This window comes from Oryctolagus cuniculus, chromosome 4 (assembly GCF_051225735.1).
Source record: "Oryctolagus cuniculus isolate XC-2025 breed Fujian yellow rabbit chromosome 4, ASM5122573v1, whole genome shotgun sequence".
NCBI lineage: Eukaryota > Metazoa > Chordata > Mammalia > Lagomorpha > Leporidae > Oryctolagus > Oryctolagus cuniculus.
Genome location: NC_142870.1, coordinates 8798377 through 8824551, shown reverse-complemented (window position 1 = coordinate 8824551; position 26175 = coordinate 8798377). Strand labels below are relative to the sequence as shown.

Here is a 26175-nt window from a genome sequence, read left to right as displayed (position 1 = left end):
CCTCTCCCATCCTGCGCTTCATCGAGTTTCATTTTCAATCACCTTCATATACTGAAGATCAGCTTAGTATACACTAAGCAAGGATTTCAACAGGCTGCACTCACACAACCGAACCAGGTATAGGGTATTGTTCCACTATTAGTGTTGCTTTTAAGTTTCATAGTAAAACACATTAAGGACAGAGATCCTACGTGGGGAGCATGTACCCAGTGACTCCCGTTGTTGATTTAACAATTGGCGCTCTTATTTATGACGTCAGCAATCACCCGAGACTCTTGCTATGAGCTGTCTAGGCTATGGAAGCCCCTTGAGTTCACCGACTCTGAACTTGTTTAGTCAAGGCCATATCACAGTGGAGGTTCCTTCCTCCCTTCAGAGAAAGGCGCCTCTCTCCTTGATGGCCTGTTCCTTCTGTTGGGGTCTTGTTCACCAGGATCTTTCATTCAGATAGTTTTTTGCCACCGTGTCATGGCTTTCCATGCCTGTGAGACTCTCATGGACCTTTTAGCCAGATCCGAATCAGGATCAAGATCTTAGACTGCCTCCTGGATGTGTGCCTCTGTGTGGATCTTCTGATCCTCTCGCTGGTGTGTCAGGAGGCAGAAGGGAGGCAGGAAAAGGCACGAGTCAGAGCCTGTTTTGTGGTTTCTGCTGGAAAGAATAGGTGAGGCGGGGTAAGGGATGTAGAGCAAGTGTAGGATTTAGAATTTTAGCAGAGGGCTTTGGGCTATCAGGGTGGTCCTGAGAGGTCCAGTACCTGGCCCTGGAGTGATTTGGGGCAACGGAACCACTGGCTGGTTGAGTGGGGTTTGATAAGTGGGTGGTCGGGAATATGAGCTCCTGCTTAGTTGGTTTAGGTATCAAAGTGTGTGTGCATGCAAAGGAATTTGCTATCTCCAGGAATTCACCGACTCTGGAAGGGGCATTCTGTCTCCAGCCAGCAGGCTCCCAGGATGTCAAAACGTTCTAAATTGCCATGGTCCCAGCCTACCGTTTTCCATATTCATGATACGTGAAAGCAATAAGCTATCAATAGAATCAGAACTCAACTTCTAAATTCTGAATTTTGATCTGTCCTGTATGTACGTGCTTCAATGCTCCCTCGAGAAGCTGGGCAGAGGCAGGGAGCCCGGGCCCTATTCAACCACACCAGTGTGAGCATGAACAAGCGACACGCTACAGTGTGATATGTTGCCAAGCTGTCTTCTCTCAGGTGCCATCTCAAGTCCCAGACTCCATCTTGCACAGTAAGCCCAGCCTGGCTTACTAGGAGTCAGGTGACCAAATGGCCCAACCACAAGCGTCAGCTCCACCCCCACCCTAACGGGAGTTGCCCCTCCCAAGTCCCTGCAAGTGGAAAGCTGTAGAAAACCTGTTCTCCCAGTACAGGCTGCTGCTCTCTCTGTGCACGGGGAGGCAGCCTGTAGGGTTTCCCCGACCCGACAATAAACCTTTTCCTTACCCTGGTGTTGGGTGTGTTTTGTGATGACCTTTCAACCCCTCCATCCTCTAGCTTGTACCCAGGCCACATGAGCCGAGTTAAATCTTTTAAAGTAGGGATTCCATTTGTTAGGTAGGAAGTCAGAAATGAGCTTATGTGTGTGTGACAAAGCCCTAAGGAATTGACATCTACAGTGGTCCAGCATCCGCAACTCAAAGCCATCCCGATAACCTTCCTGGTCAGCCCAGTATCTGCACCTCAAACGTCCTGCCCGGATCCTGATGCCCCTTCTACCTGGCCTGATAACCATCCTTCCTCTAAGGCAGGGCAATGACAGCCAGGCTACCCCTGTCTGATAACTTCAGGGGGAAATACTCAGAAAGGAATTTTTTGTATTTACATCCAACAAGTCCTTTGTTCAGGAGGAGAAGGAGAGGGGGAGGGAAAAGGTGGGAAGGCAAGACCCATCCCCTTAAAAACCCCAGTCTAAATGTGAACCACACACTCTCTCAGGTTCTGTCTGGAGAGGTGCCCATCTGTGCTTACAGCTGTCCCTACCCTGATGCACCTGGCTATGTTGCTTTCCACTGCTGTCTGTCTCACGCCTGAATTCTTTCTTGCATGAAGACAAGGACCCTTTGCTTCCCAGTAACACACTGATGTTCTAAAATCCTTACACTGTAGGTAAGTGTGTTTAATTTTGCCCCTTGTATACATTTATTGACCTGGACAAGGAGCTGTTAGGGTTGGGGATGGGGTGGGGTTGCTGTCTCTAGCAAGCACAACAGCAGTGACTTGGGTCCTCACACATCCTCTTTCTGGGGACACAGTCGCCGGCTTCCTGGGGCGCTCAGAGCTGCGGACAGCGCTCTAGGCTTGATCTTAGCCAAAGGATGGAGACGCCATCGCCATCGGACAGCACTCCTGCCCTTTGCTGAGCTCGTCCTGGGGCTCTGTCCTGGGCGGCTTTGAGTGAGCCAGAGAAACAGGCCCTCTGCAGCCTGGGCTTTACCTCCCCCTCAACAGTACCTGAATAGTTTTAGCATTAAAATGGACGCCCTGGGCATTAACTCTGGCTTCACCTGGGCTTTGGAGAAGAAGCATTTCAAATAGACACTGGCACTTTCAGACCTTGCGAGCTAAAGATTCCACAATGCATGCTTTGTGGTGGTAAGCTTTAACCACTCAGGAAAATTTCACACGTAACCAGGGCTAGTTACTTATTCTCTGTCCGAATTTTATTTAGGTTTCAAGGATCAGCTTTATTAACTCCTTACGCTTGCTTTCTGAAGTTCAGTTCCATGTTTCATGGCATACCCGCCAAGATAGTTAGCATGTACACAGCAGGCTTTTCATTTCTTTTTTAAATAGCTTCCTACTGGAACAGAGACTTAAGCATAAACCAGTTGAGTGGCAGGCTGGTATGCTGTTGTCTTGTTACATAAAGCTATGGGCAGAATCTTAGTAAATATAATGGAGATAGAGATAGTGATAGAGATGGAGATACACATGAGAGAGAGAGAGAGAGAGAGAGAGAGAGAGAGAGAGAGAGGGAGGAGGGGAGGGAGAGGAGGGGAAAGGAAAGGAAAGGAAGGTGAGACCCCTTGTTACTGCCTCCTTCCACTCTGGGTTGCCCTTCTCTGAAGCCAATTAGAACAGCTTGGCCCACATTTTAAAAATTCCCTCTTCATCTTCCCCCAACATTTTAATTTCTTGCACAGGAAGAGGAACTGTGGGCTCAAACTGGGGGGTTGTGTTTGGACTCGTCTTTGTTCTCACTGGAGGTACCAGGGGCCTCATGAGTGTCCTTGCGGGCCCCGTAGGGACACAGTGGTGGCAGCTCCTGGTCCTGGCTCCTTCCCTCCACGTCTGGTGTCTGCCCCCCCCAGCCGGCCCACTCTTCCCTCCACCCTGCAACGTGAACGAAGCAGGATGCCAGTCCTTGCAGCCTTGAGACCGTCTCCTAGGAACGCACCTTCTGTGTCAGTCTCCGATCTGCTCACTGCACACCACGGTGCTGTCCCCACGCTTGGCTTCCGTCCTCACAGATGTGGGGAACTTTGGGGATTCCTCTTCCTTGCAGGAGTCCTTGAGCCCATCTGCTTCTGTGCCTCTCACAATTCCCTGTTACTACCAGCCCTGCCAGAGGCCTGGCCATGTCTCCTGAGTGCTCTCCAAAGAGCCATCAAGACCTCCTGGGGGAATGCCAGAAAATCAGGTCACTACAGGAAACACCAATCACCTCAGTAGGAACTTCCTGTGCGAGGGGGACCAACAGACGCCACGTGGTCGTGAGCATTGACCCCATGCTCACATAATTGGCAGGCAGGTGATTTTAGGACAGAGGTGAGTGACTGAGACCTCCTCTGGGGCTGGACCAGAGTAGTTGTGTGATAGTCGCTGAAATGACCTCATCTTTCTAAACGTAGACGTCTTCCAGGACAACGGGTGCTCGAGCTGTTTCTGCTTAAACAGGGGATCTTTGCATTTCATGTTCCCGGTTTGCATGTGACAGTTGTGTCCACATTTGCTTCACTTTCCTGTTTCTTAGTCATAGGTTTTGGGTCCTGCTTCAACTGTGCCTGTGAGGACACCTTTGACCTAAGTCTCTGTGGCCCTGACGCTGCTCCCTGGTCTCAGTAGGTGGTAGAGCTTTGTGTTTTTGTGAAAAGGCCATCTGACAAAGCACAGTCTGTTAACTTCAACACTACTTTACTATTTAAACCATTTATTTCTTTATTTGAATGTGAGTGTCACAGTAAGAGAGGGAGAGGGAGAGGGGGAGAGAGAGTGTGTGTGAAAGAGAGAGAAAGAGATCGTCTATCCTCTGGTTCACTCCTCAAATGTCCTCAGTACCTGGGGCTGTACCAAACATAGCCAAGAACGCCATCTGGGTCTCCCACACAGCTGGCAGAAGTCAAGTACTTGTTCCACCATCCACTGCTTTCCCAGTGCACAGCAGGGAGCTGCTAATGAGTAACCCATCAAGAGCAGATGTAGGCACAGACCTGCATGATTAAGAACTCCACTTTATCCTGGAACCCCACACACCTCATCCAGATACATCCACCATTGAATGCAAGACACCTGTGTCCACCTCCCTCAGCCCAACATTAATGCACCTGGAGAACTGCACTGAGATCTTTCTGCAGAGACCCTTCTTTAAACTGCACAGCCGGGCAATTCTGCCTTAGACCTGAGCTTCCATTCAATCCAGCTGTGATTACTCAGGGCCTCCCCCTGGGGGAAGCACTTACTCAGCATTTATGGGAACAAAGAGAGCAGTGCCCCAGGAGCCTCAAGAACCAACAGCATGGCCTGGCTGGTGTCTGCCTGGGCCATGACAAAGCCTCGCTCCTTGACCAAATGTTCCTGGAGCTCTTCTGACGCCTCTGCTCAACAAGGACTGACCTGGGGCTTCAGCCTCTGTCCTTGCAAGCCCTGGCCAGGATCGCTCACCCTGGCTCCTGACCACATTTCTCACCCCACACCACTCCACAGGGGACATCTGATCACCCCAGTCTGCTTTCAAAAAGAATCCTGCTAGGTCACTTTAGCAAAGACCAACCCTACCCTTTGTCAACCCTCCTCCTTCCAGGCAACCTTTGAGTATCAGTTCCCAAGGTTGCTTCCTGAATTCCTACTTGAGCCCAATCTCTCTCCCCTGTCCTGGCATGTGGGGTGGATTTTCATCAGCACATAAACAATCTGCATATAGACCTTTCTGAAGAAGCATTCATTCAACCCTTGATTTCCAGTTGTTATTTTCAGCAATCGCACCCTCTCTCCCCCATCACAGAGGGATCTCAAGAGAATTCACAGAATTAGCACTCTAGTCACTGAGTAGCCAACAGAAGTCGTAGAACATTTGCAGGTCTTAGTTGATAGCAATGTTTGGATTTCCCCATTGGCTGGGACATTTGCTGACAGTGTAAAGTCCTTTAGGTTAAATCAGGACAGGCTAGGAAGGAGGACCTGTGGCTGGAGCTGGCGGTGAGTTCATAGCTGTTCAACTTTTTTGTCCTTGATAAACTGTCCATGAGGGCCCTCGGCATCTGGAGGCAAAAGGGCCAAGTACACGGGGGTCTCTGCTCCTTCTTCTGGGCTTTTGGGAGCATTGGGTCCCGCCATGTTGGTTCTCACCCACCCTGGGGTACAGGCATTCAGGAGGATCTTGTCCCCTCCCCTCTGCTCACTCAGGTGCCTGGCCTGGATTCTGGACAGCACAGTGACTCCGATCTTGGTCACTCCGTAGGCAGTGTCAGGCCAGCCTTCCTTCTGGTGCACCCCCTTCTTCGCGTCTCCCACAAACTTCTTCATGAGCCCCACCAGCTCCTCCTCCGTGATGGTCTCACTGCGAAACTTGTGCTGCAGCTCCGGGCTACAGGATTTAAGAGCTCGGTGACCCTCCAAGCTGGACACATTCACCACTCTGCCTAAAATGCACCAGAAATCACTATATGAGGGGCCAGTGCTGTGGCACTGTAGGCTAAGTCTCTGCCTGTGGCACCGGCATCCCATATGGGTGCCAGTTCATGTCCCAGGACCTTCTTCTCCAATCTAGCTCTCTGTTTAGGGCCTGGGAAAGCAGTGGAAGTTGGGCTAAGCGCTCGGGCCCCTGCACTGATGTGGGAGACATGGAAGAGACTACTGGCTCCTGGGTTCAGATCGGTCCACTCTGGCCAATGCAACTGTTTGTAAAGTGGACCAGCAGATGAAAGACCTTTCTCTCAGTTTATAACTCTACCTATCAAACAAATAAATAAGTTTTAAAATATCACTATGTGAAAAGGTGTGCACATCATGGCTGGTAAAGACCGAAGCTGATGGGGATTTAAGACCAGAGAACGTTCTCTTGAGAGACACACAGCAGTGTGTATTCTAAGGGCAACAGGCAAGGATGGTGCGGTACTGGCATAAGAAGCTCCAATTTTTAAAGACTGATTTGAAAGTCAAAGTTACAGAGAGAGAAGGAGAGACAGAAGGAGGGAAAGGTCTTCCAACCTTTGGCCACTCCCATAGGGATAGGGAGAGACAAAAAGATACAGATTTTCCACTTCCACTCCCCAGATGGCCGCCATGGCCAGGGCTAAGCCAGGCCAAAACCAGGACCAGGACTTTCATCTGGGTCTCCCATGTGGGTGGCTGGGGCCCGAGTACTTGGGCCATTTCTGCTGCTTTTCCCAGGCCATCCACAGGGAGCTGGATCAGAAGTGGAGCAGCTGGGACTCGAATAGGCACATATATGGGATGCTGGCTCGCAGGGGGAGGACTTACTGGCTACGACACCACGCCAGCCTGCAGGAGCTCCGTTGTTGCCTTCAAGTCTGAATCCGTAGAGGAGGCAGCGACATTGGAAAAGCCATCCTTTGAGGTCCTGCCGAACTAGAGTCTTGGAGGCAGTAGGACCTTCCCCAGGGACAGGTCAGGAAAACAGGTTAGGAGTTGAGTAAGTCGTATGAGCAAGTCCTCAACTCTCCACCTCGCATACCAGTCTTCCTGCAAGTGTCAGCTGGTGCCTCTCGGTGTAGATGGAAGGAGTGTGGCTGGGGTGAGTGTCACAGCACTTCACAACAAAGACAGTGACCGTGTGCTGTATTGGGAACAAAGCCCACTGGAGGGCAGTGACCATGAGCCTGGAGTTAGCCGGGTCACGGTAAGGAGGCCCCTGTAAGCCACGCTCAGGGCCTGGACTCTGGGGAGGGGCGAGACCGTCAGAGGTGGACAGAATGCCAGAGAGGAAAGTGCTGGAGAGGGGAGGTCCCAGGGGAGGTTCGCACCTGTCCACAGCCACACCTGAGGGCAGCTGCGCACCTGGATGCATGGGTCGGGGTAGACTGAGGGAGCTCAGTCCCAGCCCTGGAAGTGACCGTGGAGGACAGGGCAGGGCAGGGTGACCGCCAGGATCAGGTAGGTGCCCACAGTGACACAGGGGTGGAGGAGCAGCCTCTGGAAATGCGTTTTAGCCTGCGAAGGGCATCAGGAGGTGACGGAGAGGCAGGACAGCTCAGGGTGTCTAAGGAGGAGACGTCCTCTGGGGGATACAGTGGGTGACTGCTAGGAAGGACCTGCCAGGCTGACTCAGGTCACTCAGGGAGCAGAGAGGGCCCAGGGTGGCACCCCCAGGGCCTCCAACATGAGATGGGCATGGGAGAAATGAGGAGCCTCTCCCAGGAGACCTGTGAGCTAAGACTGCAGGGTCAGAAGGCGCCAGGTGTGCCAAGGGCAGAGACCACAGGGGCAGTGCAGGAGCAGGGACGATGTCCTGACCCAGGACAGCCCCTGGCAGGGGCGGCAGCAGGCTGGTGCAGCTGGAGCAGGACAGGCAGCAGGGATGGAGCTGAGAGCCCAGGCAGCAGAGCCAGCTCCCTCCTGAGGGCACAGCATGGGGTCCCCAGGAGACTCACCTCCGGGCCTCATGAGAGGCAGCAGCTCTGTGCAGACATCTCGGGTGCCATCAAAGTTTGTCTTCATAGTCACTTCCGCTTTAATATGAAAGGGGGTGGAATCCTGTACTTTTGGGGCATAGAGAACAGTTTCCGTCAATCATAACCATCGGCTAGAATTCTTGGAATTTATTTTATGTATTAATGTTCATCTACTTTAAATGGAATAAGATCTTCCACCTGCTGGTTTACTCCCCAAATGCCCACAACACCCAAGACTGGGACCAAGCCAAAGCCAGAAGCCAGGAACATCATTCAGGTCTCCCATACAGATTGCAGGGACCCAAGCACTTGAGCCATCTTCTGCTGCACTCTAATGCATTAGCAGGATTCTGCAGGGGAAGCAGAGTAGCCAGGACTGGAACTGCCACTCCAGCAATGGAAGTGGGAGCGCTAACTGGCAGCTTGCCACAATGCCGGCCCCAGGGACCAGAATTCTGTAGACATAAAAGCAGAGCATGGGAAACCCAGCAACCTTGAGTAAGTCTGCCTCTAGCCACAGTGCCTGGCCAATGTTAATCTCCTACTCTGACATGGTCCTCCACTTATTTACGAAAATACTGTGGCCCAGCGGGTTAAAGCCCTGGCCTGAAGCACCAGCATCCCATATGGGCACCAGTTCTAGTCCCGGCTGCTCTATTTCCGATCCAGCTCTCTGCTGTAGCCTAGGAAAGCAGTAGAAGATGGCCCAGGTCCTTGGGCCTCTGCACCCGTGTGGGAGACCCAGAAAAAGCTCCTGGCTCCTGGCTTTGGATCGGCACAGCTCCAGCCGTTGCGGCCATCTGGGGAGTGAATCAGCAGATGGAGGACCTCTCTCTGTCTCTACCTCTCTCTGTAACTCTTTCAGATAAATAAAATAAATCTTTAAAAAAGAAGAAGATACTGCTGATCTCCTATTATCGTTTTTGACAATTTCTTATTTAATTCAAAATCAGTTACAATTTCAGAAAAGTCCTACATCTCAGTCACATAGAAATTTTGGAAAAAAAAAAAAAAAAACCTGGAGATGCTCCCCAGTATGAAAGACCAAGGTCACTTTGACTGGAAAGAGGTCCCAGTTCTCAGAAGCTCCACAGGTCCCACCCCCACCCTCCCAGCCTTTCCTTGCCACTCCTTGGGGAGTGCCGTCAGGGGTTGGGGAGTGCGCGCATGGGGCGCTGTTCAGACCCCAGTCTCCCAAGGTGCACAGCAGGATCCTCCCACAGATGCATCCCAACCCTGCTGCAAGCTCAGGGGACCCCTTCCTTACAATCCATGTAGATGCCCGCGTTGTTGACCAGCACGTCCAGGCCCCCGTACTCCCGGCGCAGGAAGTCGCGCAGGGCGCGGATGCTCTGCAGGTCCGTGATGTCCAGCTGGTGGAAGCGCGGGCTCAGGCCCTCGGCCTGCAGCTGCTGCACGGCGGCCCGGCCCCGCCTCTCGTCCCGCGCTGTGAGCACCACGTCTCCCGAGAAGAGCCGGCACAGGTCTCGCGCGATGGCGAAGCCGACGCCCTTGTTGGCGCCGGTCACCAGCGCCACGCGGCTGCAGGACGACATGGCTGGGTGGGAGCTCACAACACCCGCAGACCTCGCAGCCTAAGCTGCAAGGCTATACCCTCGCAGAGGCACCTGCTGTGCCCGGAGCCGCCTGAGTGTGCAGCTGCACAGGCAGGCTCCGCCCCGCCCCGCCCTGGGCAGGGCTTTCCAGTTCCATAATGACCTTGCGTGCAGATTCCCAGAGAGCCTCCTGGCTGGGTGTTGCAAAACCAGCCAAGCGAGGACCTAGGCTGGTGATTGCTGCTAGTGGCCTGCCTAGCATCAAAGATCTGTTCAACTTGGACACGCTATTGATCTGAGCTGAGCTTTATCTCTGCTTCTCCAAAGCCTTCCCTTCCCCCATCCCCCCAGCTGTTCACCTATTCCTCCTTGTCCTTGTAGAATTGGGACCCCCCTTACGCACATTCTCTCTGGTGTTCTGAGAGTATTCCTGGAACTGCCATCTTTGGTACTAGAATTGCACAATATATTGGGGGAAAATTATAGAAGATCAAGTTTCTGTTTATTTCACCCCTAACCAGGGAACAGAAGCTAAGTTTGTTCCTGAGGTTGTTTGGGAAACGTTGGCTAAAGCAGCTAGCGACACATCTGGGTCTGTGCACCTGCTGGGCCGTCTTCTCACCTGGATGGGGGTCCTGCAGAGTACAGGTGCGAAGGACTTTCACTGCCTACTATTCCACAGTGTGTCAGGATTTCTATCCCCCTTTCAAAATGAAGAGTTGGTTCCATCCTTGGAGACATGGCCAATTGGTTGAGTGGTGGGAAATGAATGTTCCTCACTGCGGTCTGCTTAGGATGGGGGACTGGAGGCTGTAGGGTCAGCTTTCATTTCCGTGTCATCCAGTAGTTGCCCCCACACACAAGTGGCCACTGCAATGTCCGTTATAGGAAACTGAATGAATGCAATGAAAAAGTCAGTTCTTAGCTGCAATAGTCACGTTTCAGGTGCTCAGTGTTCGTGTCTCAATGGCCACTGTCTGGGCTGTGCAGGCACAGGACATTTCTCACGGACCATGGGGCTTCACACGGATTCCGGATAGGTTGCTGTAAGGGAGGGTCCAACCAGGGGTTAACAGAAGGTCAACAGCCCAGGACAGACCCTTGCTGCATTCCAAGGGACATTTTTATTGGGACAATTGTAGATCCACATGCAGTTGTGAGCAGTAACACAGAGATTCCATAGACTTTGCCGATTGCCATCACCAGTAACAATTTGCGATATGCACAGTAAAATATCACAGTTAAGACCACTGTAGAACAGTGCAACCCTTCTCAGAGTCCCCCAGCTCTGTGTGTGTGTTTGCCCGTGTGTTTAGTTCTGGACAGGTTCATCTCATGCAATTTTGCATTTCCATCACTGCAGTCAAGATCAGAGCCATGGGGGCTGGTGCTGTGGCACAGCTGGTAAAAGCTGCCACTTGCATTGCCAGCATCCCATGTTGGTGCTGGTTTGAGTCCCACTGCTCCACTTCTGAACCAGCTCTCTGCTGTGGCCTGGGAAAGCAGTAGGGGATGGCCCAAGTGTTTGGGCCCCTTGGACCCACATGAGAGACCCGGAAGAAGCTCTTGGCTTCAGATTAGCACAGCTCCAGCCGTTGCAGCTAGTTGTGGAGTGAACCAGCAGATAGATGATTCTCTCTCTCTTTCTCTCTCTCTCTCTCTCTAATGCTGACTTTCAAGTAAATAATCTTTAAAAAAAAAATCAGAGCCTGTCCACCTGCATCAGGATCCCCTTGTCACCCTGGTAGAAACAAACACTCCTCCCTTGTCCCCTAATCCAACCCTGTCCTCTGGCAGCCATGAATCTGTTCACCATTTCCACCCTTTTGTCAGTTCAAATATACTACAGAGATGGATCATCCAGTGTGTGACCTCCTGGGATTTCTCCCGCAGCAGTTAACTAGGAGATGGTTTATACGCTTCCTTGCCACCATGCATGTTGCTCCAACAATGGCCGGCTTCCTTCCACACTACTGGCTACCTTGTATGGAGGTAGTGTGACCCAGTATTAGCCAGAAGTGGGTTGGATTAAATCCACCAGTATGAGAGTGGATAACACACAGTGTGCGGGGAAATCTGTCTGTGGGGTGCCTCCTGCTGCCTCACCACCGAAGCCCAAGAATCACGATGTTCAGCCTGACTTCTTTAGCATTTAGTGTTAGCACCATACAGAATCCACAGGTCAATGTGGCTGGATGGCCCAGACAATATAATCCTCGTGAACTTCATCGTGGGAAATTCTAGTTAAAAGATAATGCACCTTTTTCTATGAATTTTAAACAATTGTCTTTATTCATTTGAGACACACATCTCTCATTCACTGGTTCACTCTTCAAATTCCCGAAATGCCTGCAGGCCAACACTGGAAGACAGAGACTCCATCGAAGCCCCCGTTAGCAGGCTCCCAGCCACTTGAGCCGTGGCCTGCTGCCTCCTGCCTCAGTGTTAGCAGGACACTGCCATCAGGAGCAAGAGCCTGGGGGTCTAACCCAGGTCCTCTGGTGTGGGGTGTAGGTTAGGCCGAATGCCCACCACTTGCACAAACGTTTTGAAGTCACCTTGTGTATCTAATGAAGTGGGGACAAGGCTACTGCAGGGCCTGAGCAGGCGGGACAGGCAGGCCTGTGATGGTGATCTTGAGGGAATCAGGGTGGCCGCTCCCTTGGTGCCCAGGAATCAGACCCAGGCCTCTGTATTCAGATTAACTCATGGCAAAGGGGGCCTCTTCTTCTTCTCGGCTCCGACTCTTGGAGGAAGCCGGTCTGCCTGCCAGTGTGGCAGGAACCCAGTGAGGTGTCTGAATGTGGGCTTCATGCATGAAACAGAAAGGGCCAGGCCCTGCCAGGTGGAGAGGGGGCCTGGGACACTGGGACCTCCATTCCCATCAGGCTGGGAAGCACCCAGGTTGGGATGAGTGGGTCATTGGCCTCAGCTCTGTCCTTTAAGCCCTAAAGTCTGCTTCTCCTAAAGTCTGGTTTCTACCACGTAGCTTGGAAAAGCGTTGCCAAGGCTTAGTCAACACGGCCATGCCTACCTACACTTCTGCTGAGTGCAGAGTGGTGCAGCCCAGTTGGAGAGCACTTGGCCTGTGCGAGTCTTCCGGGGATGGGATTCATGGGAGAGGTTTTCCTGCAGACTCCCAGTGATCTCAGAGGACTTCATAGCTGAGTGCTTCCCACAAGTGGCCCTCATGTCACACACGGACACTGGTTCTCCTTCCCAGTGACTTAGGCTGCTTACAGAAAGAGGTCAACTGCCTTTCCCTGTGCAGTACTGTCCAGGTAGTCCTACAGGTCCAAATCCTGAAGTCTGAGGGCCATCTTCAGACACATTCATTGTTTTCCATGTAGTATCTGCTTTCATTTACCTAATGGCCCATCTGAGTGTCTGTGACCGGGTGTGTGGCCTACAGAGCCAAGGACGTTTCCTTTGTGTCCTGTCTCCAGTGCTTGCTATCTCCTGAGTTGCCCCATCCATTCCCTGGCTCTCACTTTTCCTGTGATCAGATTTGTGGGATGAATTTTCTCAGTATTCGAACAATGTGCATAGCAGCTTTATAATGAATCATTTATTTGACTCTTGATTTCCCTGGGTTATTTCCAGCCATTACAACTAGTCTCTCCCCATACACAGAGGATATCGCAAGAAAATTCAGAGAATTAAGAGTCAGGTCACTGAGTTACCTACACAAGGTGTAGAACATTTGTAGGTCTTAGTTACTAGCAATGTTTGGATTTCCCCAGTGGCTGGGACATTTGCTGACAGTGTAAAGTCCTTTAGGTTAAATCAGGACAGGTTAGCAAGCAGGACCTGTGGGTGGAGCTGGGGGTGAGCTCACCACTGTCCAACCCTTTTTTCCATGACAAACTGTCCATGAGGGCCCTCGGCATCTGGAGGCAAAAGGGCCAAGTACACGGGGGTCTCTGCTCCTTCTTCTGGGCTCTTGGTGGCGTTGGGTCCCCCCATGTCGGTTCTCACCCACCCTGGGCAGCAGGCATTCAGGAGGATCTTGTCCCCTCCCCTCTGCTCACTCAGGTGCCTGGCCTGGATTCTGGACAGCACAGTGACTCCGATCTTGGTCACTCCGTAGGTAGTGTCAGGCCAGCCTTCCTTCTGGTGCACCCCCTTCTTCGCGTCTCCCACAAACTTCTTCATGAGCCCCACCAGCTCCTCCTCCGTGATGGTCTCACTGCGAAACTTCTGCTGCAGCTCCGGGCTGCAGGATTTAAGGGCTCTGAGACACATCAGGCTAGACACGTTCACCACTCTGCCTAAAATACACCAGAAATCACTATCAGGAGAAGCTCGCACAGGACGGCTGGAGCCCAAAGGTGCTGGGATTTGAGAAACCCGACAAACAAATGGCAGAGTGATTTCCAAGTGAAATGGACAGACACAGCATGGTGGTCACACAGCCAACGACTCCACTTCTGCCTTCACCTTCTGGGTGAGCAGAGAAGGCAGTGACATTGCAACGAGCCGCCTTCGAGGTCCCAGTAACGCAGGGTCCTGTAAGCAGCAGGACCTGCCAGGAGGACAGGACAGGGAACTGGACAGGAGTTGAGAGGGAACCGAATGTGAAGTCCTCAGTTCAGCATCCCACGTTTCCGTGTTTTGTTAGTGGCTGCTTGTCTTTTGGTGTACATGCACGTCACTGCATCACTCGGGATGAGTGCTGTACCACGTTCCACAGCAAATAGGATCCTGTGTCGTGTTGTGCACAATGAGCCCACTGAAGTGCAGTTAAACTGAGCCAGGAGGTAGGCAGCAACAGAGAATGCAGCTCCCTGCAAACCATGCCAAGGGCCCAGACTGTGCGTCCAAATTATCTCTCAGAAGGGAGAATCCATGCAGCAAGTTCACAGAGGCTTGGGAAGGAGGGGACTCAAGAACTGGGGTCCCTAGGGATTCGCACTCTTCCAGAACCACAGTGAATCTGCCACGTCCAAGGCCCCTGCTGTGCAACTAGGATACAACGCAGGGGGAGACTGAGGGAGCTCCATCTCAGACCTGGAAGTGACCGTGGAGGACAGGGCAGGGCAGGGTGACCGCCAGGATCAGGTAGGTGCCCACGGTGACACAGGGGTGGAGGAGCAGCCTCTGGAAATGTGTTTTAGCCTGCGAAGGGCATCAGGAGGTGACGGAGAGGCAGGACAGCTCAGGGTGTCTAAGGAGGAGACGTCCTCTGGGGGATACAGTGGGTGACCGCTAGGAAGGACCTGCCAGGCTGACTCAGGTCACTCAGGGAGCAGAGAGGGCCCAGGGTGGCACCCCCAGGGCCTCCAACATGAGATGGGCATGGGAGAAATGAGGAGCCTCTCCCAGGAGACCTGTGAGCTAAGACTGCAGGGTCAGAAGGCGCCAGGTGTGCCAAGGGCAGAGACCACAGGGGCAGTGCAGGAGCGGGGACGATGTCCTGACCCAGGACAGCCCCTGGCAGGGGCGGCAGCAGGCTGGTGCAGCTGGAGCAGGACAGGCAGCAGGGATGGAGCTGAGAGCTCAGGCAGCAGGGCCAGCTCCCTCCTGAGGGCACAGCGTGGGGTCCCCAGGAGACTCACCTCTGGGCCTCATGAGAGGCAGCAGCTCTGTGCAGACATCTCGGGTGCCATCAAAGTTTGTCTTCATAGTCACCTCCGCTTGAATATGAAAGGGCGTGGTATCCGCAGCTTTTAGGGGCAGAGAACAGATAATAAACACACAGCCTTGGCCAGAACGCTACAGGAACAAAACAGCTGATCCATTTCTGCAGGAGGGCACCCTTGAGGGAGTGAAGGATCTACCCTGGTATCTCATGTTGGTCATTATCACTATTACTATTATTGTATACAATGTATTGTTTATTTTAAATACACTTAAAAATTGACCCACCCTCTAAATCTCAATCAAAGAGAAACTGAAGGAAGCCTGGACACGAACCCTGGTGTCCAGTCTGGGAAACACCCAGGCTCCTTTGGCTGGAAAAGGGTCCCAGTCCCCAGGGGCTCCAAGGGTACCACCCAACACGAGACTTCCTTTTCCTTCCCAGGGAGGTCTGTTCTGGACCACACAGGCTCCCCCCATAGGCTCTGCCCATCCCAGCTGCAGGAATCTGGGGAGGTCTCTCCCACGGTGCACGAACTCCTTACGCTGGAAGGCGATGCCCGCGTTGTTGACCAGCACGTCCAGGCCCCCGTACTCCTGGCCCAGGAAGTCACGCAGGGCGCGGATGCTCTGCAGGTCCGTGATGTCCAGCTGGTGGAAGCGCGGGCTCAGGCCCTCGGCCTGCAGCTGCTGCACGGCCACCCGGCCCCGCCTCTCGTCCCGCGCCGTGAGCACCACATCCCCCGAGAAGAGCCGGCACAGGTCGCGCACAATGGTGTAGCCGATGCCCTTGTTGGCACCGGTCACCAGCGCCACACGGCTGCAGGATGACATGGCTGAGTGGGAGTTCGACTCAGAGCCTGAGCTGGGAAGCAATGCTGTCGGCGTGGGTCTGGAGCCTAAGTGTGCAGGTGCAGAGCAGGTCCAGAGGGAGGCGCTGCCCCGCCCCCAGCCTGTGCAGGGCTTGTGTTCCAGTAAGTTCCTGGGGTTGTAGTGCAGGTCTGGGGTTGGAGCAACCTGCCTCTAAGTTGCGAAATAATTGGCTGAGGACCAAGTTGGTGGCTGCTAGCGCCTGCGTGCCAGGCACAAAGAACCATTCTGATTGGCCGTGCTGTGGATCTGAGCTGACCTTTATCCCCATTCTCTAAAGTTCTTTTTTTCCCCCCCAGACTCTCCCAACTGTTCAACTGCTCCTCACTGTCCTCGCAAACCTAGACTCCTGTATGCACATACTTTCTGCTGTTTTGAAAAATATCGCAGGAGCTGGCGTCTTTGGCATTAGTGTTGTGAGATGAACTGGAAGAGAATGACAAGGGACAGGCTTCTGTTGGTTTCCCCATAACAAGACAAAAGCACAGCCACTGGCTCCTCTTGTCCCGCTGATCCACCGGCATGCAAGGCACTGAGTGGAACAGCAGAGGGCGCCCTGGGCCCTTGCAGGGCCATCATCTTACCTGGCTGGGAGTCCTGCAGGGCACAGGTGCTGGGGCCTTCCCAGCCCTATAGTTCCCTCAAGGTGTCGAGATACTCCTTTCTAGCCCCATGGTTAATGAAGAAACAGGTCTCTTCCCAGAGACTTCATCCATCGCCTTGTGGTGGGAAATCAATGTTCCTCACTGCTCACTATTGTGACATAGTATATTCCTGAGGACGTTATAGGTAAGGGGCTGGTGACTACAGGTTAGGTTTCATTTCTGTGTCATCCAGTAGGTTGCCACTACACACAACTGGCTGCTTCCATGTCGATTTCAAGAAACTAAATGAATGCAAGAGAAAATTCAGTTCTCAGCTGCAGTAGCCACAGACCCAGTGTTCAGTCTCTGTGGACACAGTGTTGGGCTGTGCAGACACTGGGCATAACGGATGGACCGTGGTGCTTTATAAGGATTCCATTAGGTTGCTGCAAGGTGGGGTTCCAACCAGTGGCTTAACAGAAGGTTGATCACTGGGAAAGACCCTTGCTGTTTTTGAAGTGAAATTGTTATTGAGATAATTGTAGATTCACAGGCAATTGTTAGAAATAATACAGAGTTGTTGTTGTTGTTGTTGTTGTTGTTGTTGTTGTTGTTTTGGCTGGTGCAGTGGCTCAATAGGCTAATCCTCCGCCTTGCGGCGCCGGCACACTGGGTTCTAGTCCCGGTCGGGGCGCCGGATTCTGCCCGCTTGCCCCTCTTCCAGGCCAGCTCTCTGCTATGGCCTGGGAGTGCAGTGGAGGATGGTCCAAGTCCTTGGGCCCTGTACCCACATGGGAGACCAGGAAAAGCACCTGGCTCCTGCCTTCGTATCAGCGCCATGCGCCGGCCACAGCGCGCCGGCCGCAGCGGCCACTGGAGGGTGAACCAACAGCAAAAGGAAGACCTTTCTCTCTGTGTGTGTCTCTCTCTCTCACTGTCCACTCTGCCTGTCAAAAATTAAAAAAAAAAAAAGAAATAATACAGAGATGCCTTATACTTTGCCCACTTTCCATCATTGGTAATGATTTGCAAATGTACAGTACCTGGATAGGTGCTGTGTCACAGTGGGATAGGCTGTCACCTCTGGTGCCTGCCTGCAGTATCAAAGCGCCTGTTCAAGTCCACCTGCCCTGAATTTGATACAGTTCCCTGCTTTGGCCATGGTAGCCTCTTGCTGTTTCAAAGGAGAAACCCAAAAGGGCCCAAGAATATTGATTTTCAGCCCAGTTTCTTTACCATGTCGTACTGGTACCAACACAGAACTGAGAGGTCAATGGGGCTGGATGCTCCAGATTAACTAACACTAGTGAACTTCTATAAGGTCCTGGGGAAAAATGACTTAAAAGATAGTGCACAATCTCTATGAACTTTAAAAATTCATTCATTCATTCAACTGTGTGTGTGTGTGTTTGAGAGAGAGAGAGAGAGAGAGAGAGAGAAGAATGGAAGGAGGGAGGGAGGGAGAGAGAGGGAGAGAGGGAGAGGGAGAGAGAGAGAGAGAGAGGGAGAGAGGGAGAGAGGGAGAGAGGGAGAGAGGGAGAGAGGGAGAGAGATATCTCCATTCCTTGGTTAACTCCTCAAATGCCCAGAATGACCAGAGACCCAAAGCTGGGAGCCACATCTCTATCTGCGTTTCCCATGTGGACGTCATGGACCCAACTACTTAAGTAGTTACTTGCTCTACTTCCGGGTGACTGCAGCAGGAAGCTGCTATCAGGAACCAGAAGAGAGAATCTAACCCACCTATTCAACATGAGCTACAGGCATTTTAACTGCTAGGCCAATGCCCGTCCCCTTAGGAGACCTTTTGAAGTTACCTCAAATATACAAAGGATGGGGAAAGGGCTGCCACGTGTCCCAGCAGGGCCTGACAAGGCAGGACGAGCAGGTAGTGATGCCTAGTCCAGACGCCAGCAGGGTGGCTGCCCTAGGTGTCCTGGAATTAGTTCCTGGCCTCTATGTTCAAAGTAGCCCAGGAAAAAGAGAGATTCTTACTGTTATGTCTAGTAACTGCAGGAAGCCAGTCTCCCTGCCAACATGGCATGAGACACAAGCCCTGCTTGTGCTAGCTGGAGTAGGGGCCACAGGACACTGGGCACCCTCGGTACCCATCATGCTGGATTAGGGATGGTCAGGTCCTAAATCGAAAGACAAGGTTCCTTATAGGAAGGGAAGAAGACACACGGATGCTCCGTAGAGAAGAGGCTGTGTGAGGTAGAGGCACAGCTTGGAGTTCTGCTGCCATGTTCAAGGCCCACCAGGGACAGACGCAAGCAGCAGCCACTGGGGGAGGCAAGGGAGGATCCTGGGTCAGAGCTTGGAGAGAGAGCAGGGCCCTGCCACTCCTGGACCTCGGGCTTGTGGCTTCCAGAACCCTGAGAGGATGGATCTCTGCTGTTTGAGGTCCCCACCATGCGGCACTTACATATGGCAGCCAGGGACTGATGCACCTGCCCCAGAGTGCAGCGGCCACAAGTCCACAAGAGGGCAGTGTCGGGCAGCAAGCGCTGATCCTGCAGATGAAAACTCGGGGCCAAAATAATCACTGAGGCCTAGGGGGAAAACCAAACAAGTCGTGTTTCAATGATGGCACACAGGTATTAATTTCGCTTTAAATATTTACAGCCATTATCTTCTTATGGAATAATTTCTGAGCTGTGCAACAGCCTGCTAAGGAGCCACGTTGGAAGAACACCCTGGTCCTGCTGTCACTGCTCACACAGGGGAGGAGTCTGCAGATACTCCCATCCCTGGAAGACACACACAGGCCAAGTGCTCTCCAGGTGGGCTGCAAACTGTGCACTCGGGAGAAATGTGGACAAGGCTGTGTTGTCTAAGCCTTAGCAATGATGAGGGCACAAAGGACAGAGCTGAGAGCCACTGACCCACACGTCCCAGCTCAAGTGCTCCCCAGCCTGATGGGCAGAGGGGACCCCCAGTGTCCGGGGCCCCTCCTCCACCTTGCATGGGTGAGGCTATTTCTGTTTCAAGCATGAAGCCCACTTGCAGACACTACACTCAAATGGCTCATGCACGTTGGCAGGGAACTGGCTTCCTGCAGGTCGCCAGTCCTGAGAGGAAGCAGTTCCCTTTTCCCCTGGTTACTCCGATATACAGGCCAGGAGCTAATTCCACGGCTCCAAAAGGGCAGCTTCCTTGGTATCTCAAGAATAGCCAGCGCATGCCTGCCTGTCCTGCCTCGGCCATCCCTCCTGGGATGGTGGTAGCATCTGACCCAGCACATGGTACAATGAAGGTAAGTTCAAAAAGGTCACGGGCGTTTGGCCTAGCAGTCAATGTACTCATATCCCAAACTGGAATATCAGTTGGATCCCCACCTCTGGATTACAGCTGATTCAAAGCATGCGCCCCAAGAGGAAGCAGGTGATGCAGCTGACCCACCCCTAGATCGGGTTTCTGGTTCTCAGCGTTGCCCTCCCCCTTCTGTTCTGAGCAATTAAGGAGAGAATCAGTGGATGGGAGATCATCCCCGCCCCCTTTTGTCAAATGAATGAATGAATAAAGAAGTAAACAAAATTTAAAAGTCATAGAAAATGTGCATTATATTTTAAATTAATTTTCCCATGATCTTTTGGAAGTTCACCAGGATTAGGTTAAGTGAGGCATCCAGCCAAGCTGACCTGTCAGTTCTGTGTGGGTAACAGTATTAAAGTATAACAAAATCGGGCTGAAGATCATGATTCTTGGGCCCCCCAGGTTTGCCTTTGGAAACAGCAGGGGGCTCCCCACTACCAAAGTTCCCCGCATACCACGTGCTATCACTGACAGGTGTGGTACTGTAATTAATCCACCCACTGCTGTCTAACACTGGCTCACACTACCTACAGACAAATTATAAAGAAACCAGGATGAGGGCCAGCACTGTGGCATAGCGGATAAAGCCGTCACCTGAAGTGAAAGCATCCCAGATGGGCACTGGTTTGAGTCCTGGCTGCTCCACTTCTGATCTTGCTCTCTGCTATGGCCTGGAAAGGCAGTAGAAGATGGCCCAAGTACTTGGGTCCTTGCAGCTGTGTGGGAGACCCAGGAGAAGATCCTGGCTCCTGGCTTCAGATAGGCACAGATCCAGCCATTGTGGCCAATTGGGAGTGAACCAGCAGATGGAAGACCTCTCTCTCTGCCTCTCCTTCCCTCTGTGTAACATTGACTTTCAAATAAATAAATAAATAAATCTTTTTTTTTAAAAAGGAACCAAGAAACGACATGGCATATATAAACTGAGATAGGGGAGAAATTCCAGGCAGCTCTCAATTCAGTTCACTGGGGAAAAATAATCCCAGGTGGTATAATTCCATCTATATACCATTTAGAAGTTCATTTGTTTGTTTTTTTGTAGTATGAAAGGAAGGGAAACAGATAAAGGGAAAGAGAAACAGATCTTCCATTCACTGATACACCCGCAAATGACCACAAGAACCAGGACAACACCTGGCAGGAACAGGAGGCAGGAACTCTATCCCAGTCACCCAGTCCCAGAGCAGGGGGCCAAGCACTTGAGTTATCATCTACTGGCTCTCAGGATGCATGAGCAGGAAGCTGGATAGGGAGCGGAAGAGCCGGGTCTCAAAGGGGCTCTCCAATACAAGGTGCAGGTGATGTAAGCAGGGGCATAACCTGCTCGTCCACGACTCCTGTCTCTGTGTACATATTTTCTAAAGGATAACAATTTTTAAATGATTAAATGGTGAACAGATTCATGGTTGTCAGAGGACAGATTTTTGAGGCACCAACAGAGGAGTGTTCCATGGTTGTCAGAGGACAGATTTGAAAGGGACCAAGAGAGGAGTGTTTGGTTCTACAAGAGCAACAGGGGCTCCTGGCGCAGGTGCAAAGATTCTGATCTGGACTGCAGTGGTGGAAATGCAAACGGCACGTGATGGAACTCTGCCGGACTACACACACACGGGCAAACACCACACACACAGAACTGGGGGACTCTGAACAGGACGGTGTGTTGCTTGGTGGGCAAAATGCAAATTGTGAGACTGCACTGCAGTTTTGCAAACTGTTAACACAGAATGGTTATAGCATAAGGAATCTTTGTGTTACATCTTCCAACTGCACATGAAGTTAAAACAATTTCCAACACTAACAGTGAAAACAGACAGGGCCTTCCCAGTTTCAGTTCTGTCCAGCCACTGGTTAGAGACCTACCTTAACATGCAAACACCACTAGGATCTATTTAAAGCAGCTTCCTTCTGAACTTGCCAAGGATGGAGATGCTTTAGGACAGCACAGCCAAGAATAGTGGTCACTAAAACACAAGCACTTACAATGTGGCTCCTGCATTGAAAAACCGAAATTTTCATTGCCTTCAGTTTGCTTAAATTTACATGGAAACAACCGCTGAGTCCAGTGGCCACCTGTGAGATGACACAGACATGAAACTTGAACTTAGAGCCTCATTCCTGTGTGCTAAGTAGTGAGTAGCAAGCAAAATCCATTTCCCAGCCTGACCATTTGTAGCTCCCCACTGCCCAGGATATATCCATTTTTCACTTGGAATGGGAACATCAAGGTGTACCCCGACACACTGAGTATAAAACAGGGCTGCGAGACCCCCTCGCACCTGTGCTGCAGGACCCCTTCCAGGGAAGACCATGGCGCTCCATGCGCGCAGCCAGGGAGCTCTTCCCTAAATGCTTCCCACCGCAAGAGGAAAACCTGGCAGGGACCCGCCAGGAGCTTGGCTTCCAGGCATCCAGGGAGGGACCCGACCAAACCTGATCCCCGCGATTTTTCTGTTTATTTTACAACTGCACGTCTGAGGAATTTAATTTAGGCGCTCTTTTTTAGAACGCCGGGGGAGGGCAGAGTCTATCGGTGCCAATTCATCTCCAGCATAAAGGATACTTAGGCATAGGGGTAAAAAAAAAAAAAAAAAAAAAAAAAACTTTAAAGAAGCGAGGTAACGGGTGAATGAGAACAGTAACAAGGCCCACCTGAAGGGTCCTTTGCTACCTGGCGGGCGTGCACCTGCAGCAGCAGCCCTGTCCTCACCCGCGGGGTTCCCGAGGTCACCAAGGTCGCGGGGCTAGGAAGCCCGGCGGTAACTGGAAACCAGGGTCTCCGGGGCGGGGCCTGCGCCTGGCCTGCGCCTGCGCACTCGCCGCACGGCCCAGCCTCCACTACGGGTGTGCACACAGCCGAGAGACGCGGGACTGCATCCCTGGCACCTGCGTCGCGGTCGCTCTGCGCGCCCGAATCCCACGCTTACAGCCGAGCCATGTCGTCCAGCAGCCGCGTGGCGCTGGTGACCGGCGCCAACAAGGGCATCGGCTTCGCCATCGCGCGCGCCCTGTGCCGACTCTTCTCGGGGGATGTGGTGCTCACGGCGCGGGACGAGGCGCGGGGCCGGGCGGCGGTGCAGCAGCTGCAGGCCGAGGGCCTGAGCCCGCGCTTCCACCAGCTGGACATCACGGACCTGCAGAGCATCCGCGCCCTGCGCGACTTCCTGCGCCGGGAGTACGGGGGCCTGGACGTGCTGGTCAACAACGCGGGCATCGCCTTCAAAAGTGAGGGCGGGGCGGGAGGGGGGCGCGCGGGGTGGGACGGCCCAGAACCCCCAGCCAGAGTGGGCCGCGCCTGTCTGGGGAGCCTGGGGTGGGCCCTGCGCCTATGGAGTTTGGAACAGCCCCTCCCCCCCACTCCGGGAGGGTAAGGAAGGCTGCAGGGAAGGCAGGGAGAGAGCCCGGAGACTGGGAGGCATCCCCGGCCACAGGAACCTTTGTATTTCCTTGGCTGGACACCAGGGCGTCATTTCTAGGAGCTATTCGCAGTGTCTGGGTGATTGGCGTCAGGGCGTGGGGTAGATTTTAAACTGCTTCTGGAATAAGTAAATTGGAACTGCTTAACTCCAGAGCCCAGGCCAGCAGGCTTCGCCCAGCCTCTCCCAGTGCTGCCGTCTCACAGAGAGAGGCCGTGGTCAAACCAGGGATAGACGCTGGCGCGATGCTGTGACTGCACCCAGACCCAGCTCAGAAGTCACCCATGTCACAAGTGGAGTGGTCTCTCGTGCTTGCTGTTAATTGACCGTGTTCTCTCTGCCCTAAAAGCTGCAGACACCACTCCCTTTCATATTCAAGCGGAGGTGACTATGAAGACAAACTTTGATGGCACCCGAGATGTCTGCACAGAGCTGCTGCCTCTCATGAGGCCGGGAGGTGAGTCTCCTGGGGACCCCACGCTGTGCCCTCAGGAGGGAGCTGGCCCTGCTGCCCGGGCTCTCAGCTCCATCCCTGCTGCCTGTCCTGCTCCAGCTGCACCAGCCTGCTGCCACCCCTGCCAGGGGCTGTCCTGGGTCAGGACATCGTCCCCGCTCCTGCACTGCCCCTGCGGTCTCTGCTCTTGGCAGACCTGGCACCTTCTGACCCTGCAGTCTTAGCTCACAAATCCAAGAAGGGCTTTTATTGCCTCCATGCCCATCTCTTGTTAGAGACCTGTTTGATACAACTCTGTGCCCTCTGCTTCATGAGTGGCATTCTGGCTAGCGGAGGCTTCCTACAGCCATCCATCATCCCCCTAAACTCTGTCACCTCCCTAGGATACTCCTGGAGTTCCTCCTTCCTCTCCTCCTCCTGATGCCCCTCCCAAGCTGACACATTTCCAGAGAACATTCATCATCCTCCTGCATCATCCTGGCCACACACCAGGTCCTGGAGGTCACCATGCACAGAGACCTCACAGTCACTACAGGTCCCAAGGTTGTGCCACTCACTCTCTCCCCGCCCATTGCTCCCAGCTGCAGAGCTGGCCTTCCCGTGGGCTTCTGCACAGCTGCAAACCCCCAAGAGACGTCTCTTCTTGGGTCCTTTCCTTTCTTGGCTTCCTACACAGGCTCTGATGGACTCTCCCCTCCCAGAAGTCCTCCAGGAGCAAAGTGCAGATCTCACCACGGTTCACAGGGATCCGATAACTCCAGGCTTAATAGACTCATTGTTTCCAACTTAACACACTATCATATTTCTTTGTTGTGAAGTGCTGCAACACTAATCCCAAGTAATGAGACAGGAGGTGAAGTGTCACTCAGCACATCTACACCAAGAAAGAACAGCAGTCACTTCTCAAAGGGTGGAAATGTGAGGTTGAGGATTTGCATATAGGGTTTACTCTCAACTCCTGTCCTATTCCCTGTTCTGTCCTTTTGAAAGATTCTGAAGCCTCCAAGACTGGTTCACTGGGACCTCTAAGGACAGATCTCCCCAATGTTACCTTCCTCGCGTAGTTTTTAATGGAGTTCCTTATGCAGTCTCTACACCATCTACATCATTTTCTCTTAAAATGCACACTGGCATTTCTTTCTCAAGAGGAAGCTTTCTGGTCTCAAATCCCAGCGCCTTTTGGGCTCCAGCCGTCTTGTACACGCCTCTCCAACCAGTGATTTCTGCTGCATTTTAGGCAGAGTGGTGAACGTGTCCAGCATGGAGAGTCTCAGGGCCCTTAAATCCTGCAGCCTGGAGCTGCAGCAGAAGTTTCGCAGTGAGACCATCACGGAGGAGGAGCTGGTGGGGCTCATGAAGAAGTTTGTGGGAGACGCGAAGAAGGGGGTGCACCAGAAGGAAGGCTGGCCTAGTACCGCATATGGGGTGACCAAGATCGGAGTCACTGTGCTGTCCAGAATCCAGGCCAGGCACCTGAGTGAACAGAGGGGAGGGGACAAGATCCTCCTGAATGCCTGCTGCCCAGGGTGGGTGAGAACCGACATGGCAGGACCCAACGCCACCAAGAGCCCAGAAGAAGGAGCAGAGACCCCCGTGTACTTGGCCCTTTTGCCTCCAGATGCCGAGGGCCCTCATGGACAGTTTGTTATGGAAAAAAGGGTTGAACAGTGGTGAGCTCACCCCCAGCTCCTCTGGTGGATCCTGCTTCCTAGCCTGTCCAGATATAATCTAAAGGATTTTCGACTGTCAACAAATTTTCTATCCATAGGGGAAAAATGCAAATATCTCTAATCTGTACTAATGTACTGCTATTGCGTGGGCTGCTCCCTGAGTTGACTCCTACTGCTGTGAACTCTTGTGACTGCCTGTAGGTATAGGGGGAGTAAAACTGTAATTGCTGAAAATAATGAATGCGATTCAAGTGTTGAATAAATAGTTCTTTACAGAGATCGTGTGCATTTTGTTTGCTTGCTGACATAGCTCTTTCCACAAGGAAAAGCATCTTAAAGTTAGGTCAGTGGAAGAGAGGATGCAGGTCAGAATTCAGCAAACTCTCTAGAAAGACCCTGAGGGTCAATATCCCGGGCTCTCTGTGTCCGACACTCAGTCACAACTACTCAGATGGACCAGTGGGTAACACAGCATGGAGACTGGGGAGCGTGGCAGGATGTGGCTCTTAGGCTTCAGTTTTCCAAGCTCAGAGAGAACAGGGACCATACCATGACCATACCATGAAGGGAAAAGCACTGGCCTGGTTTCTTTAAGAAGCTTAAGTCATTGGGGAAAACAGTCGGTGTCCATGTGTGTCATGAGTGCATACTTTATATGAAGCACTCTGCTGTAATGCACTCTGACCCCAGGGAAAATCAAGTCTCCTTTATTTACATTTATGCAGGGTGGATGTGTGCTGAGATCTGCAACACTGACATCTCAGCAAAGTATCTACACAGTCCAACATGCAATGTTCACATTTATGGAGTTGGGCGTCTCATCATACTATTTTGAATTCTTTGAAGCTCAGAAAACCTGGGGTG

At 52.5% G+C, this 26175-nt stretch overlaps 3 protein-coding genes across 17 annotated transcripts; 1 reads left to right on the top strand and 2 right to left on the bottom strand.

The window, feature by feature from the left end:
- Window positions 1-3: 3 nt before the first annotated feature.
- LOC100348276 (carbonyl reductase [NADPH] 1) lies at window positions 4-9663 on the bottom strand. Of its 10 annotated transcripts, none has more exons than XM_089331439.1 (4): window positions 9137-9663; window positions 7849-7956; window positions 6719-6850; window positions 512-651 (listed from the first exon to the last, which is right to left on the bottom strand). In XM_089331439.1, exons 1-4 carry the CDS (start codon window positions 9423-9425, stop codon window positions 593-595), a joined length of 588 nt encoding a protein of 195 aa, XP_089187565.1. In that variant the 5' UTR covers window positions 9426-9663; the 3' UTR covers window positions 512-592. The 10 variants fall into 10 exon arrangements, with proteins under 10 accessions (XP_089187569.1, XP_089187565.1, XP_089187568.1 ...); XM_089331440.1 differs by lacking the exon at window positions 512-651 and adding an exon at window positions 4137-5897 and having other exon boundaries at window positions 9137-9648; XM_008274855.5 differs by lacking the exon at window positions 512-651 and adding an exon at window positions 4137-5877 and having other exon boundaries at window positions 9137-9608.
- A 3308-nt stretch (window positions 9664-12971) lies between these two features.
- LOC138842983 (carbonyl reductase [NADPH] 1) lies at window positions 12972-22560 on the bottom strand. 4 transcript variants are annotated; one of them, XM_089331460.1, is made up of 5 exons: window positions 22424-22549; window positions 21755-21844; window positions 15551-16761; window positions 14984-15091; window positions 12972-13696 (listed from the first exon to the last, which is right to left on the bottom strand). In XM_089331460.1, the coding sequence occupies exons 3-5, from the start codon at window positions 15837-15839 to the stop codon at window positions 13260-13262; spliced, it is 834 nt and encodes a 277-aa protein (XP_089187586.1). In that variant the 5' UTR covers window positions 15840-16761; window positions 21755-21844; window positions 22424-22549; the 3' UTR covers window positions 12972-13259. The 4 variants fall into 4 exon arrangements, with proteins under 4 accessions (XP_089187586.1, XP_089187587.1, XP_089187588.1 ...); XM_089331462.1 differs by lacking the exon at window positions 12972-13696 and adding an exon at window positions 13703-14390; XM_089331463.1 differs by lacking the exon at window positions 12972-13696 and adding an exon at window positions 14399-14543.
- An 11-nt stretch (window positions 22561-22571) lies between these two features.
- LOC100345716 (carbonyl reductase [NADPH] 1) lies at window positions 22572-25588 on the top strand. Of its 3 annotated transcripts, none has more exons than XM_002721254.6 (3): window positions 22572-22996; window positions 23537-23644; window positions 24879-25588. In XM_002721254.6, the coding sequence occupies exons 1-3, from the start codon at window positions 22708-22710 to the stop codon at window positions 25313-25315; spliced, it is 834 nt and encodes a 277-aa protein (XP_002721300.4). In that variant the 5' UTR covers window positions 22572-22707; the 3' UTR covers window positions 25316-25588. The 3 variants fall into 3 exon arrangements, with proteins under 3 accessions (XP_002721300.4, XP_089187574.1, XP_089187575.1); XM_089331448.1 differs by having other exon boundaries at window positions 22583-22996; window positions 24318-25588; XM_089331449.1 differs by having other exon boundaries at window positions 22584-22996; window positions 24632-25588.
- Window positions 25589-26175: the final 587 nt, after the last annotated feature.